This window comes from Cimex lectularius, unplaced genomic scaffold, assembly GCF_000648675.2.
Source record: "Cimex lectularius strain Harlan isolate CLEC.00 unplaced genomic scaffold, Clec_2.1 scaffold10, whole genome shotgun sequence".
Taxonomy (NCBI): domain Eukaryota; kingdom Metazoa; phylum Arthropoda; class Insecta; order Hemiptera; family Cimicidae; genus Cimex; species Cimex lectularius.
Genome location: NW_019392665.1, coordinates 3,449,260 through 3,464,261, shown reverse-complemented (window position 1 = coordinate 3,464,261; position 15,002 = coordinate 3,449,260). Strand labels below are relative to the sequence as shown.

The following is a 15,002-nucleotide window of genomic DNA, read 5'->3' as shown; positions in this document are numbered from 1 at the left end:
TTATTGTTATTTTTTTGGCCAACTACGACAAAAAGTACATTGTGCAACTCATTTTGGACTGCCTATCTTCAACATTTTAGTCTGTCATACTAAAAAAAAAATCTATTCTGAGAACCAAAACTAAAAAAAAAAATAATCAGAAACGTCCAAAACACAGGTCCGCCAAACTTCAGCAGGATTTTGTCGATTCTTGACTGTTTTACGAGGAAGCATGAAACCTGTTTTATGGAGGAAGATAAATGAACCTTTTTTTGCATCTGCAATGAAAACTGGGAATTTGGGATCATTTTGAGATCTTGAATGGCTAAATTTGGGCTACACGAAAAAAAAAAAAAAAAAAAAAAAAAAATTGAACCTCTTCTTGTCTTCCGTCAAAACAAGATAGCTGGCAAGGATTGCATACTTTTTGGGTATAATTTGAAAAACACCACCTCACTGAGTTTGACATTTACCCATTTGTCTTTCAATTTTTTAATTTGGATAAAATTTCAGTAATCCTAGCCCCATATTTTTTTTAGAGTTTGAATAGAAGTTTATTTTTGTCTGTCAATTTCACTGGAATTTCATGATTTTTAACACAATAAAATGCCAGAGTGTTAAACTGTGAAAGAGCAGGCAAAGCGCATGAATTTTTTTAATCTTAATTCCTGGCCGATGATTGTGGGCAAAATAAGTGCCACCCTTCTATTCTACTAGCTCTGTCTCTTTCATCCTTTTCTCTTTGAAATTGAGTAATAGATTTAAAATTTATATTTTTAGTTGGTCCTAGTTAACCAAAATAATTATTTAAATTGATTTATAATTTTTATATGATGAGATGAAAAATTAGCATCATGAGCAGGACTTAACCCATGACCTACCGCTCTATACCCCGGGTTAGATTTAAATTCAAGTAAGTTCAAAGTTCACTGTAACTTAAGAGAAAGAAAACATGCTTCAAATCAACGTTGATGCTCAAATGAAGTTTCTTATCATAAATTCGAGACATTTTCAAGCAGATTTTACTGTAAATTTTATGTTTCTTGTGTTCTGTGACCTTAAAGTTCAAACTTAAAACGGAATATCTTCCAGTTGATTTTTTTTTTATTTGTGTCCAGTAACAGTATTGTTTTAATTGTCATCGCTTAGTGGAAACATTGTGGACGGGGCTGAAAAATAAGCTCCGCCCTTTTATTCCACTAGCTCCGCCCCTTTCACCCTTTTCTATTTTCAATTGAGTGTTACATTTAAAATTTAATTAAGTTCATAGTTCAATGTCGCTTAAGGAAAAGAAAATGTGCTTAAAATCAACGTTGATGCTCAAATGAAGTTTGTTATAAATCTGTGACGTTTTCGAGCAGATTTCACTGTAAATTTTGTTACTGTGTTTCTTGTGTTTTGTGACCTTGAAGTTCTAACTTCAAACTTAAAACTGAATATCTTCCATTTGATTTGTTTTATTTGTATGCAGTAACAGTATCGTTTTAATTGTTACCACTTGGTGGAAACATCATGGCAGGGCTGGAAAATAAGCTCCGCCCTTCTATTCCACTAGCTCCGCCTCTTTCATTGTTTCTCGTGTTTTCTGGGCTGTTAAAATTAAAATTCCAACTTAAAAAATGAATATATTTGTGATGATTTTTTATTTACGTCCAGTGACAGTGACGATGAAGATACAATAAACAAACGATGAAAATTATGTTGGTGCTTATCATTACCAAAATCGCGTACGGTATTTATTATATTTTAGCTTAAATTGTATTTCAATTTCAGAACGAACAATCTTGACCTGCAGCGAAGATGAATTTTTGAAGCATTTCAGGGTAAGCAGGAGAATAGCCCAAAATCTGGCTCGAAGGTACGAAAGTAGTGGTTTTTATAAAAGTGGGTCTGGCCAGTTTGGAAACATTTCTCCTCTACGCCAGGTAATTTAAATATAATGTAATATTATTTATTCTTGTATAAAAAAATTGGTTATTCTGTTTGCAGGTGCTTGTGTTTCTTTGGTTTGCAGGCCATCAGACTTCGAGCTTCCGCGCTATAGCCGATAAGTTTTGCATATCTATCAGCTCATTGCATCGCATTGTTAGAAAAGTGACGTTATTTTTGAGCAGCTTGTCTCCTGAAATAATAAAATGGCCGTCGGAGGATGAGAAATTGGCAATTAGAGAAAATTTTGAGAGAAACGGTTTTCCAGATGTTATAGGTGTTATTGATGGAATCCACATTTCAATTGACAAACCGACAATCGATCCTGACACTTATATCAACAAAAAAGGATTTTTTTCTATTCAGGTAAACTTTTTTCAATTTTTGTTCAATACATACCTATATATTCAATGAATTATACCTATTTTAGATGCAAGCTGTTTGTGACCATAAAATGAGATTTACCGATGTCTTCATTGGGTGTCCAGGTTCGGCTCCTGACAGTGGTGTACTTCAAAACTCCAGCCTTTTTCAAACCTTGGCCGAAAAGTGTGGTACTTACTTTATTTTAGGAGACAGCTGCTACCCTTTACTTAGCAATTTGTTGACTCCTTACAAGGACCGTCAACTTTCAAAAAGCCAGATAAATTATAACACAAAGTTGTCTCAGAATCGTAGTACAGTAGATCACGCTTTTGCCATTTTGAAGGAGAAATTTCGTCAATTGAACCACGTCAAATTGAGAAACATGACTTACATAGAACATTTTATACGAGCATGCTGCGTATTGCATAATATTAGCATAGACGATGTCTTCGAGGTGAACTATGAGTTAGAATTCACTGAAGAAACCTCAAATGAAGAAGGAAGTACATCAGATACGGCAGATGGTATCGCTGCTCGTGACCAAATGGCCGCTACATTGCTCATGTAGAAATTTTGTTGATTCAACGTGTAGAAAACACAACTCTTTCATTAACATGAGAACTTGTATGTCTTTAAATAATAAACGCTTTAATTTTTTAACAATGGAATATTCCTTTAGTTCTTAACATTCTTAAATATGGATCAAGTTACCTATTAAATTTAACCATAATTTTTTTTTTTTTATTACCCTGCAGATCACAGGAGGAAATCTCACAGTATTATTGTTTCATTTGAGTCGGTTGTCCTAATTTTTGACAAAGTGATACAAAATATTCACAAGTTTAATTCACTACTTTCATGGTCCGCTTGACCAATTAATACATGACAATTAATGAAGGTTTTTAGTTGAGACAAAAAAGTCAATGGCACAAGCGGGATTCGAACCCACGACCTTCGACGATACGCCGCTGCTCTACCACTTGAGCTATCGTGACCTCGATCCACTCGGACATCAACTCCCCATCTCAACCCCACCTTATGAGTTTTCCCTCCTTTTGCCATTTTTCAAATGTCGTGTAATCGGTTTGGATTCTCGACGACAATTGAAATGGCAACGGAGAGCTTTAGTGAAGTGTACTTCATTTTTAAATCATTAATTCACTACTTTCGTGGTCCGCTTAACCAATTAATACATGACAATTAATCAAGGTTTTTAGTTGAGATGAAAAAAAGTCAATGGCATGAGAGGGATTCGAACCCACGACCTTCGGCTAGATACGACATTTGAAAAATGGCAAAAGGAGGGAAAACTCATAAGGTGGGGTTGAGATGAGTTGATGTCTGAGTGGATCGAGGTCACGATAGCTCAGGTGGTAGAGCAGCGGCGTATCTAGCCGAAGGTTGTGGGTTCGAATCCCTCTCGTGCCATTGACTTTTTTTTCATCTCAACTAAAAACCTTAATTAATTGTCAAATATTCACAAGGCTTGACAGCAAATAAAAAGAAATATTATGACCAACGCCATACTGAAATTGAGATTTCAATCGTTAACTTAATCTTCTTGCAGGCATATATGATACATTTTTAAAAAAATTGGCTAGGAAGCAAGGTGAATATTGAAACGTGATGACACGGCGCCAACTAATGATGCGTAGCGTTGTGATGTACGTACACTTTGCTTGAACATCATCCACCTGTTTATTTATAAATCAGACGAGGTTAATAATAACCTAAATAAAGTAATAATTTATAATTTTTTAAAAAAGTTTATTTCACGTGAAAATATGAATAATTCTATAAGAAAACTGACTTAATTAATGTAATTTAAGTAATCTGATACCAACTGCTTAATCCTTTCATCACTCATTTTCTCTCGCCGATAAAAAGAAACAAAAATTATGGTGCAAATTCCGACTCCAACGTGTAGCGCGAAATCTATGTGACACGTCTGTCAGATGTGTCGTGCTGCATCGCGCACACACCTGTCGTGCTTCAATATGCACCTTGCCTTAGTACAACGGGCCAAAGTAAAAAAAAAATTTCCTGGTTAATAAAAATAAGGGATAATTCAAATTTATTTGTGTTTATATAACAAAAATAAAAAATCTGGTGTATATTTTGGTGAATGGTTAATTAATAAAAATAGGTGCCATTAATAATAAAAACAAAAAATTAAAAATTTAAAAATATTTTTCCTACTTTAAGCTCATACCAGGTAGTTAGGATGACAAAAGGCGACAAATGTAGTTGAACTACCTATTTATTTGATGACCACATCCTGATATCTACAAACGTAAGATTAAGCACCACAATTTTACACAACATTACACAATTTAAGGGTCCCACAATTTCTGATGCAAAAGATTATAAACTTTCCAGTCTGTGGATGATGATGTGGGTGTGATAAAGATAAATACACAAAGAATCATTTTGTAATAAACCACATTCATAAGAAGAAACAAACTTTTTTTTATTTTTAATAAGCTTTCTAAAGCTTAAAGCCCCTTGAATAAGATTATGACAGGGTACCGAAGACCTAAAGGTTAGGAGATCATATGTATAAAGAGTGGAATGGGAAGATACTTTTTGGTAAAGTAAATAGCCAGGGAAGTACAACGGTAGAAAGGGTATAACCACTTTAAGCCAAAGTACATGAAGAGGATGTGGGACCTCCTTGGGGAGCCGAAAATTAGAAGTACAAAACAATTCATTAAGCACTTAAGTCTTTGCCTCATTTCTTTGCAGACTTTTTTTGTGCTTGGTTGTGGCGTGCGCATTCTAGAATTGAAGTAGGTAGTTTAAATGCACGTCGAATCTGTGCTCTAATTTTTCACATGTCTGTTTTCTTTTCAAGGTAAATTCTATTGCGAAAATTGTAATAGAGGCTACAAGCACAAGTTCCATCTGGTCGCCCACCTGCAGAACGAGTGCGGCAAAGAGCCCAAGTTCGCTTGCCAGTTTTGCACCTACAAGTGCAAGCAGAAGTCAAATTTGAAACGCCACTGCACGACTCAGCACAAAATGCCGGTTTTTTAAATGTTAAACTGTTTTGATTATGAGAAATAAAACCATTTTGCCCAAAGCCCATTATTGATCACTTTTGCAATAGTAAACCCTTGGAAGAGCAATTATTTCCTAACAAATTCGCCGTAGAAAATCTCTTTCAATCTAGTTTTAGGAGGTGCAAGTCTGACAATTGAAATGCTTCATTTTAAAAGAAAAATAACAACTTTCAATAATAAGGTTTTATTCTATGGTCAGGGTCAGTGATGAATCTGCTTGAATGCAGTGACCCTTCCATGGAGAGGTACGGTGATGGACACTACACTGCACAATTTCAGACAAATTTAACCTTTTTTAAACACGTTTTTGCTTGCCTTAACCTCCAGTCTTTTATCTATGAAATAATATTACCAAAAATTTTTAAACTAAGGTCGGAGCTTTAATATCAAGATCATATTCCACCTATCCAACTATCAAGCACATTCCATCTTCGCCCTGACTATAGATTTTTCAGCCCCGAATTTTAGATTCCACTTAAATTTTGTTTCATTTCTATTTCAGCGAGACATTTCTGCCCGAATTGCGACAGGAGCTACAAGCACAAGTTCACCCTCAACGCCCACCTGAGGTACGAGTGCGGGAAGGAGCCCCAGTTCATGTGCAGATTCTGCCCGTACAAGTGTAAATGGAAGTCTCACCTGAAGAAGCACGTTATCATCAGGCACTCAACGGCCTCCGACCCTAATCCATTTTTAAAAATACAGAACTTTCTTTTTGGACAAAAGTGAAAAAAGAGACGAGTGTAATCGACGACGAATAAAACAACATCGAAACGCCAAGTATCCCTGTATTCTTGTATTGTGTTGGTATGAAAATAAAAACTAATTTGTATATGTAATGCATTAATCTAATTTCATCAATTCTTTTTCAATATAATTATGTTTAAGCTGATATGGTGTGTTGAAATATTTTTACTGTCCAGCTAAGTCAATTGTGGGTGTGGCTAATAGTTGGATTTATGTTGTAGGTGTGGTAAGTTGTGTAATGGCTAACAAGGTAAAGTACTGTTGTGGGCATAGCCATCAAATATTCACACAATCTATTAGAACTACCTTATTTGCCCAATGGTTGACATATCAACCAAAAATGATTTTGATCTTCGAGTTTTCCCTTATTTTTATAACCTCTGACAAACCTGTCCAAACTCTTTTTTTTATTCAATAATCTCTGGCACTTAAAGAAACAACATTTCAATAATATAAATTAAGTTCTAATATGATTAGTTTAGTTTATTGATCAATGTGGCTAAGGAGGCTAATGGATTTGTGTTGTGGGCGTGGTTAGCTATGTGTGATGGGCGTGACTAAAATTTCTGGTATTGTGTTGGGGGCGTGGTCAATAATTGTTCCAGGACCTAAAAACTACCTTATTTATAGACCAAAAAAACTGTTTTGTTTTTGGTGCCAGAGTGGTAGTTAAACAAAAAACATTTTCATAATGTAAAATTATATTTTAATATAATTAGATTTATTTGATGATTGTGACAAAGAAGATTGGATTTGTGTTGTGGGCGTGGTTAGCTATGTGCGATGGGCGTGACTAAAATTTCTGGCGTTGTGTTGGGGGCGTGGTCAATAATTGTTCCAGGACCTAAAAACTACCTTATTTGTATACCAAAAAAACTGTTTTGATTTTGGTGCCCGAGGGTAGTTAAACAAAAAACATTTTCATAATGTAAAATAATATTTTAATATAATTCGATTTATTTGATGATTGTGTCAAAGAAGATTGGATTTGTGTGGTGGGCGTGGCTAAGAAGGTATTTTGTGTTGTGGGCGCAGTTAATTGTTTGTTTTGGGTGTGGCTATGGACTGGAGTTATATAGGGATCTTCAAGTTATTATTATTTTCCCTAAATTGATCACCTCTAGACAATGCTTTCACTTTTTCATTTATTTAAATCAACTGTGATACTACATGATGGTAATTAAGTAAACATAATTTCCATATTGATAATTATTATAAAATTATTCTCTAAGAAGATTATTATTGAGCTTTTACTGCTGTTGTAAATCCTGGAGGTTTCTTCCTCATTTTTTTTTTTTTAATTAATTAATTCATTTTTTATTAATACGAGATTTTTGTTTTGTCTTTCAAAGGTAGATTTATTTGCCCGAAATGTGGCCGTGGGTACAAGCACAAGCATCACATGAATTCACACCTGAAATACGAATGCAATACGGCGCCACAGTTCGAGTGCAAATTTTGTAACAAGATGTTCAAGCAGAAGGTCAACATGAAAAGCCATATCGCTCTCAAGCATAGCAATTGGACAGGGCCGAATCCCTTGTGATCAAATGAAGCCAGGTGGAATTTAAATAAGATCATGATTAATAAAAACAACGAACAGTTAAAAATGTTATTGTTTGATTGTAACCCTTTTTTCATTGGGGGGGGGACTTTTTAAAAGTTAATTTGTTTTTTTACTAACATAAGTTCTTTTTTACAGGAAAGTTACGGTGCGAAAAATGCGGCAAGTTTTACAAGAACAGGTCGAACTTGTTGGCACACCAGATGCACGTCCACAAGATACCAAATTCAATGGCAATTAAGACTTTCGGCTGTCGCATCTGCGACGCCAGAACCAAGACTTACGACGAACTCAAATGCCATGTCGTGTTGAAACACAGCTCTGCTAGATTTTAACATTTTACAAGTTGAATTAATTTTTTTAATGTAGTTAAGGGCCTACAAAAAGGTGAATTTTACGCCCATTAGTGTTATTTTATAAGTTTTTTCCTAGTATTCTTGAGCAAGTCCAATCCTGTTAAAATCGGGCAAAATGCTATTTTAGATATTACTTTTTAGAAATTGTTTCATTGTCCAAATGTCTACAATAAATAAAATGATAAAACCATCCATGACAACTTAGGGTACAATAAAAAAAATAAAAAAATTTATTTAAACGTATTGTTTTTTTGGTTTATTTCTTTCTGCATAATCAGCAATTTTGAACAAAAGGAATTATGTTTTAAATATAATAATTCGATAATTATGTAAACCCTTCTGCTCAGCAGCAAAAGATGACCTTTTTAAATAGTTGATTGTATTAATTTTAATTATTTTTTATATTTTATGTAATCCTTGATACATGATGTAGAATAAGATTAACATGAGCAACACAAAATTCTTTCAAATTGTCGCAAATATGTTTTGTATTATTTTACTATGATAAGCAATTATTTTTATAAATTAGTTGCTTTGAAACAATACATATTTTTTATCATTTTTGACAGGTATATTAAAGAATAAAATTTATTTGGACGTAAAAACATTTTTTTAATTAATTGAATTTGTTCAAATTGTGAATAAGTTTTCACAATTTTTTATTTTATTTTTACCTATTTTGTCGAAGGTGATTATTGACGTATCAGACGGTGCTTTCTTTTCTGATTCAACTGCCGTGCACGTCCTTCTGAATTCACGCCCACCAGGAGGTGCACGAAGGTTTTTCTAACGCCTCTTTTCTTTCTTCTTCCTTTTTCAGAGAGGCATGTTTGCCTGAAATGCGGCCGGACGTACAAGCACAAAAGGAACCTTAACACTCACGTGAGGAACGAGTGTGGCCAGGAGCCCAAGTTCTTCTGCACTCTCTGCCCCTTCAAAAGCAAGCAGAAGTCAAATCTGAAGAGCCACATCGCCATAATGCACAGAATGGTTTAAACAAGTCCCTTTGTACATTGTTAAAAAATTAAATTAAAAACAATAGCATAAAACCAAAATTTAAAAAAAATATCAATACATAAATCAAACCTCATTTCCCCCCAGTAATTTATGTATTAATTAGGGTGAAAGAATATTTGGGTCATAAAGGTGGAGCTAATAGAGTAGAAGGGGTGGAGCTTAGTTGAAGGGGTGGGGCTTAGTTGAAGGGGTGGAGCTACTTTTTGGCCTTGCCCACAGTTTTTCCCCAAGAGTTTCAAATATCGCACAAACCTTTCATATTATTTTAATTTCAATTAATATACTTAAATAGGAGTTTGACAACACAGAAGATTGGGGAGAGGTTGAGGTTCTTCAGCCCACCAACTTTTCCAAGCACACTCAATTAAAACTAATCGCATATTGGTTTGAAATTTCAGGAAATCACTGTTGCAAGAAATGCGGCCGCAAGTACAAGCACAGGTGCAACCTCATAACCCATTTGCGCGTTGAATGCGGCAAAGAGCCGAAGATGCTGTGCCAGTACTGTCCTTACAAGACGAAGCATAAGTCATCTTTGAAGACCCACATCGCACTGAAGCACTCGAAAATTTTAGTCTAAGAACAATCTGATTAATTATATTTATTTTGTACCATGTTTTCCTTACAGGAGAAATAAACTTCAATCAACCAATGTTAGATCGAAGTTGACGAAGAATGAAGTTTCTGTGGAACTTTGTGTTTCTCATTCTACTCTCAACAAATATAATGAACTATTAGAAGAACCATTCGTTGTTTTTTTAAACCTAATAAAAAAAAACTTTATTTTTCAATTATTGCTGATTGTAACAATCACAGTGCATCGAAATCTTACAAGAATAAACCGTCATCTGCAAACCTGATCCTCAAAATTTAATTCTCTTTATATTTTTATTTATTTTACAATCGTACAAGATAGCGTGAATTTGCTTCCGTCAACCCAGAAAAAATGAAAGAAGAAAACTGACAGTAACAAGTTGGCTTTTTTATTTTGTTTTCAGACAGGTACCAGTGTCCAAAATGTCCCAGAAGCTACAAGCGGAAACATCACTTGGTCACCCATTTGCGAGTCGAGTGTGGCAAAGAGCCGAAGATATTCTGCCAGTACTGCCCCTACAAGACGAAGCACAAGTCCGCTTTGAAGTCCCACATCGCACTGAAGCACTCGAAAATTTTGATCTAACCTTTATAAACCAGTCAACTATTTGTTGTTTTTTTCAAGAAATTTTTACAATTTTTTCAAGAATTGGATAAATATGTCATCTGACGACTCGTCGAATTTGGAAAAGTGCAGAAGTTTCTTTACTTTGTTTTTGTTTTGTTTTTTGAACCTAAAAAAAATTAACATTTAATGTTTGTTTTTCAAGCATTGATCCTCAATATGTCATTATATTTTTTGTATATTTTTTTTTAGTTTTGTACATTTTTTTTTAGTTGCGTATATTTATTTTTAACTAATAAAAGAAAAAATGGCACAATAACAAAATTTTTGTTTGGTTTCCAATCCATTTTTTAATTTGCAGAAAAGATTCGGTTTTTAATTATCTAATTGTTTATTGTTCTAGTTGTTGCTGGAAGGCACCAATGTCCACAATGCCCCAGAAACTACAAGTGGAAGCAGGACTTGAAAACCCACTTGAGAGTGGAGTGTGGCAAAGAGCCGAAGATATTCTGCCAGTACTGCCCTTACAAGACGAAGCACAAGTCCGCTTTGAAGTCCCACATCGCACTGAAGCATTCGAACATTTTGATCTAAGCTGGATAAACCAGTCAACTATTTTTTTTTCTGACTAATTCTGTTCCAAATTTTTCAAGATTGAATAAATATGTCATCTGACGACCCGTCGAATTTGGCAAAGTATGGATGTTTCTTTATTTTCTTCTGTTTTTTTAACCTAATAAAAAAAATTAATGTTTGTTTTTCAATCATTGATCCTCAATATGCAATTATTCTCTTTATACTTTTTTTATTTATTTTACTGCTTATGACAATAAAGAGCCCCCATGACAGAGCAACAACGCAATGTCTTGGAAATCCGTTCTGTCCAGAATAACACATTAAGGTTTGCCAAACGGGAGTCGTCCACACTACATGAAACCTCTAAGTCCTTCAGCTGGAGTTCTTACTTGAGCTTATCTGTGTTGAAAGTCGAGGACGGCAGAAGTTAAAAATAAAGGGGCCGGGCGCTCTGGTCTCTAGACTGGCTACGCTTAATCTCTTTTCAACATAACACGCTGTCTATATTGTTGTAAGCTGTACAAGATGATAGAAGAAATTCTATAGTAACAAAGTGTTTTTAATCCTTGTTCTCAGCCTGGAATGTCCCAGAAACTACAAGCAGAAACGCCACTTGTTGACCCACTTGAAATTTGAATGTGGCAAAGAGCCGAAGTTATTCTGCCAGTACTACCCTAACAAGACGGGGCTCGAGTCCTCAAAGTCCCGCTTCACGCTGAAGCACTAGAACATTTTGATTTAAGCTGTGTAAGCCCGCCATATTTNTTTTTTTTGGGTCCAAGGAGAAATATGTCATCTGCTCACCCGTAATACATTACAAGACGTGCAAATCCATGATTTCTATGCATAATAATTTTAAAAAGACTTTAGTTTTGTATATTTTTTTAACTATAAAAGAAAAAATGGTACAATAACAAGATATTTCGTTTTGTTTCAAATCCACTTTTTTATTTTTCAGAAAAGACTGGATTTTTAATTATCTAATTGTTTATGTTCCAGTTGTTCCAGGAAGGCACCAATGTCCAAAATGTCCCAGAAACTACAAGTGGAAGTACGACTTGTTGGCCCACTTGAGGGTGGAGTGTGGCAAAGAGCCGAAGTTTTCCTGCCAGTTCTGCCCTTACAAGGCAAAGCGCAAGTCCTCTTTGAAGTCCCACATCGCACTGAAGCACTCGAACATTTCAATTTAAGCTATAAGCCCGTCAAATATTTTTTTGTCCAAGTAATTTTGTGTCAAATTTTTCGAGGAGTAGGAGAAATATCATCTGCTGACCTATAATATTGGGTTGTCCGGAAAATAATGCAGGATTTTGGTATTAAACAAAAAAAAAGAAACTAGTTACTTTAAAGCAATGTTCTTTAATCAAAATAATTTCCCATACTCTCAATACATTTCTCCCAACGTGTTGGTAACTTATTAATTCCGTCTGAGTAGAATTCAGAATTTTTAGAATTGATAAAGTCAATAAATGCATTTTCCAGTTCCGTTTGATTTTTGAATATTATGTGTTGTAAGTAGTGGTCCAGGTGTCTAAAAAAATGGTAGTCAGTAGGCGAGAGGTCCGGAGAGTAGGGTGGGTGAGGCAAAGTTTCATAGCCAAGCTCCAATAATTTTTGTGACGTTACACGTGACACATGTGGTCGAGCGTTGTCATGCAACAAAATGGGCCCTTTCCGATTGACCAAAGAGGGCTTCATTACTGCCAATTTCTGATGCATGGTATTAATTTGGTTACAGTATGATTCAGCATTGATGGTTTCGCCAGGATTTAAGAAGCTGTAGTGTATTAAACCAAATGAAGCCCACCATACCGTAACCATTACCTTTTTTTGATGAGTTGGGGGCTTTGGAAAATGTATTGGAGCTTCTCCTTTGTCGAGCCACTGTCCAGAACGTCTAGTGTTATCGTAGAGAATCCACTTTTCGTCACATGTAACAATTCTGGCCAGAAATGGGTCATTTTTGTTTCGACAAAGAAGTGATGCACAAACATCAAAGCGCTGATTTTTTTGGCGATCGTTTAATGAGTGTGGAACCCAATTTTCGAGTTTTTTCACTTTTCCAATCGCCTTGAGGTGGTCAGCGACGGTCGTTTTACTGACTTTGAGTTGCTCTGCAAGTTCTCGAACAGTTGTTTTGGGGTTTTCTTCCACCACTGATCGCAGAACATCATCATTAAGAGAGGAAGGCCTTCCACGACCTTCTTCATCTTCAAGGCTGAAATCTCCCTCCCGAAATTTTTTAAACCACCTTTGCACAGTGCACTCATTAACACAACCCTCGCCCCAGACTTGGTTAATGTTTCTAGCCGTTTGGGCTCCGCTTCGGCCGAGTTTAAACTCGTAAAAGAAAATCGTACGAAATTCTCGCTTTGACATTATAAGGATGACTGAATTATTTCCAAGTAGCGGAATGCTACAGAGGTAAACAAACAATATCATTTGGAAGAGGATTAATAAGTGTTGACATTCATACAAATGAGTAATCCTGTAAACGTAAACAGAATATTTTATATAGATTTTTTTTAATGAAAACTTAAAATCCTGCATTATTTTCCGGACAACCCGATACATTACAAGATGCATAAATCCTCACTGAATACTCCTACTGAAAAAAAAATTGCTCCATGTAATTGTTTTAATTTAAATTATACAATCTAAACTGGGCAAGGACATGAAACATTTAATGTTTTGGTGATAAACAGATTAAAAAAATTGTATTATAACAAAGTTTTTCCTCGTTTTAAATCCTTTTTTTGGTCCTGTCATTCCCTGTTTGTTCACTGTGGCCGGGCTGGTGGCATCTGACTTCTGGTAGATGCACCAAAGGTCGGTTCGTTGGCTAATGTATATAACAACAAGGCAAAAAAAAATATTTTTTTTTTATTAATTTTGCTGACACAACTGCGTTTTTAATTATCCATCTGTTTGTTCCAGGCAGGTTCCAGTGTCCACAATGTCCCAGGAGCTACAAGCAAAAATGCAATCTTACTGCCCACTTGAGGGTGGAATGTGGCAAAGAGCCGAAGTTATTCTGCCAGTACTGCCCTTACAAGACGAAACTTAAGTCCTCTTTGAAGTCCCACATCGCGCTGAAGCACTCGACCATTTTGATTTAAGCTTTATAAGCCCGTCAACTAGTTTTTTGTCCAAGTAATTTTGTATCAATTTTTTCAAGTAGGAGAAATTCTCATCTGCTGACCCGTAAAAGGACAAATTTGGCAAAGAGTGAAAGTTTCTGCATTTTTTAACCTAACAAAAAAAATCATTTAATGCTTATTTTTCAAACTGATTATTGCTGATGGTCTGTAACAAACGCTGTGCATCCAAGACTTTACAAGTATCGATCTTCAATATGCAATTTTTTTTTTAACACTTTTTTATTTATTTTACTGTTTATGACAGTAAAGACAGTGCCTCCACACCGAACATAGAATCGTTATCTTGGAAATTTACAAATCCTCACTGAATACTCACATCGCACCACATCATACTAAGATTGATCTTTTAAGTGTAATAATTTTTTTTTTTTTTTTATGTGTAGTTTTGTTCATATTTTTTAACCAATAAAGAAAAATGGTACAATAACAAAGATTTGTTTTGTTTCAAATCCTTCGTTCCGTTTTCAGACAAGATTGGGTTTTTGTACAAGTAATTTTAAATCAAATTTTTCAAGGTGTAGGAGAAATTGTCATCTTCTGACCCGTAATAGGTCAAATTTGGCAAAGAGTGAAAGGTTCTATTCTCTTTATACTTTTTTAAATTTATTTTACTGTTTATGACAGTAAAGACAGTGCCTCCACACCGAACATAGAATCGTTATCTTGGAAATTTACAAATCCTCACCGAAGCATACTAAGATTGATGTTTTAAATGTAATCAATTTTTTTTTTAAATGTGTAGTTTTGTTCATGTTTTAACCAATAAAAAAAATGGTAGAACACCAAAGTATTTTTTTTTTCAAATCCTTTGTTTCATTTGCAGACAAGATTGGTTTTTAACGGTCCAACTGTTTATTCCAGGCAGGTTCCAGTGTCCACAATGTCCCAGGAGCTACAAGCAAAAATGGAATCTTACTGCCCACCTGAAGTTGGAGTGTGGAAAAGAGCCGATGTTTTTCTGCCAGTACTGTCCTTACAAGACGAAGCACAAGTCCTCTTTGAAGAGCCACATCATGCGGAAGCACTCGAACCTTTTCATTTTGACTTTATAACCCCACCAACTATTTTTTTTGTACAAGTAATTTT

The 15,002-nt window shown here is 35.0% G+C and overlaps 2 protein-coding genes and 1 long non-coding RNA gene across 3 annotated transcripts; all 3 read left to right on the top strand.

Moving 5' to 3' along the window:
• The first annotated feature begins 1,668 nt into the window (after positions 1-1,668).
• Positions 1,669-2,942, top strand: LOC112126280 (putative nuclease HARBI1). The gene is made up of 4 exons (XM_024225043.1): positions 1,669-1,711; positions 1,753-1,904; positions 1,969-2,274; positions 2,339-2,942. The coding sequence occupies exons 1-4, from the start codon at positions 1,669-1,671 to the stop codon at positions 2,840-2,842; spliced, it is 1,005 nt and encodes a 334-aa protein (XP_024080811.1). The 3' UTR covers positions 2,843-2,942.
• A 2,601-nt stretch (positions 2,943-5,543) lies between these two features.
• Positions 5,544-9,600, top strand: LOC106667268 (zinc finger Y-chromosomal protein 2-like). The gene is made up of 6 exons (XM_024225042.1): positions 5,544-5,586; positions 5,839-5,958; positions 7,436-7,625; positions 7,786-7,880; positions 8,824-8,993; positions 9,313-9,600. The coding sequence occupies exons 1-6, from the start codon at positions 5,544-5,546 to the stop codon at positions 9,598-9,600; spliced, it is 906 nt and encodes a 301-aa protein (XP_024080810.1).
• Positions 9,601-10,775: 1,175 nt separating this feature from the next.
• LOC112126273 lies at positions 10,776-11,973 on the top strand. The gene is made up of 3 exons (XR_002909863.1): positions 10,776-11,266; positions 11,332-11,502; positions 11,755-11,973. It is a non-coding gene; the product is annotated as an uncharacterized LOC112126273 (long non-coding RNA).
• The last annotated feature ends 3,029 nt before the right edge of the window (positions 11,974-15,002 follow it).

What these genes read in the sequence shown, in the direction of transcription:
- LOC112126280 (XM_024225043.1), top strand. Translation starts at nt 1,669, where the DNA reads ATGAAAATTATGTTGGTGCTTATCATTACCAAAATCGCGTACG. An exon ending in ACATTTCTCCTCTACGCCAG is followed by an intron (nt 1,905 to 1,968) that starts GTAATTTAAATA and finishes TTCTGTTTGCAG; the next exon opens with GTGCTTGTGTTTCTTTGGTT. An exon ending in AAGGATTTTTTTCTATTCAG is followed by an intron (nt 2,275 to 2,338) that starts GTAAACTTTTTT and finishes TACCTATTTTAG; the next exon opens with ATGCAAGCTGTTTGTGACCA.
- LOC106667268 (XM_024225042.1), top strand. Translation starts at nt 5,544, where the DNA reads ATGAATCTGCTTGAATGCAGTGACCCTTCCATGGAGAGGTACG. An exon ending in CAGATTCTGCCCGTACAAGT is followed by an intron (nt 5,959 to 7,435) that starts GTAAATGGAAGT and finishes TGTCTTTCAAAG; the next exon opens with GTAGATTTATTTGCCCGAAA. An exon ending in TGGACAGGGCCGAATCCCTT is followed by an intron (nt 7,626 to 7,785) that starts GTGATCAAATGA and finishes TCTTTTTTACAG; the next exon opens with GAAAGTTACGGTGCGAAAAA.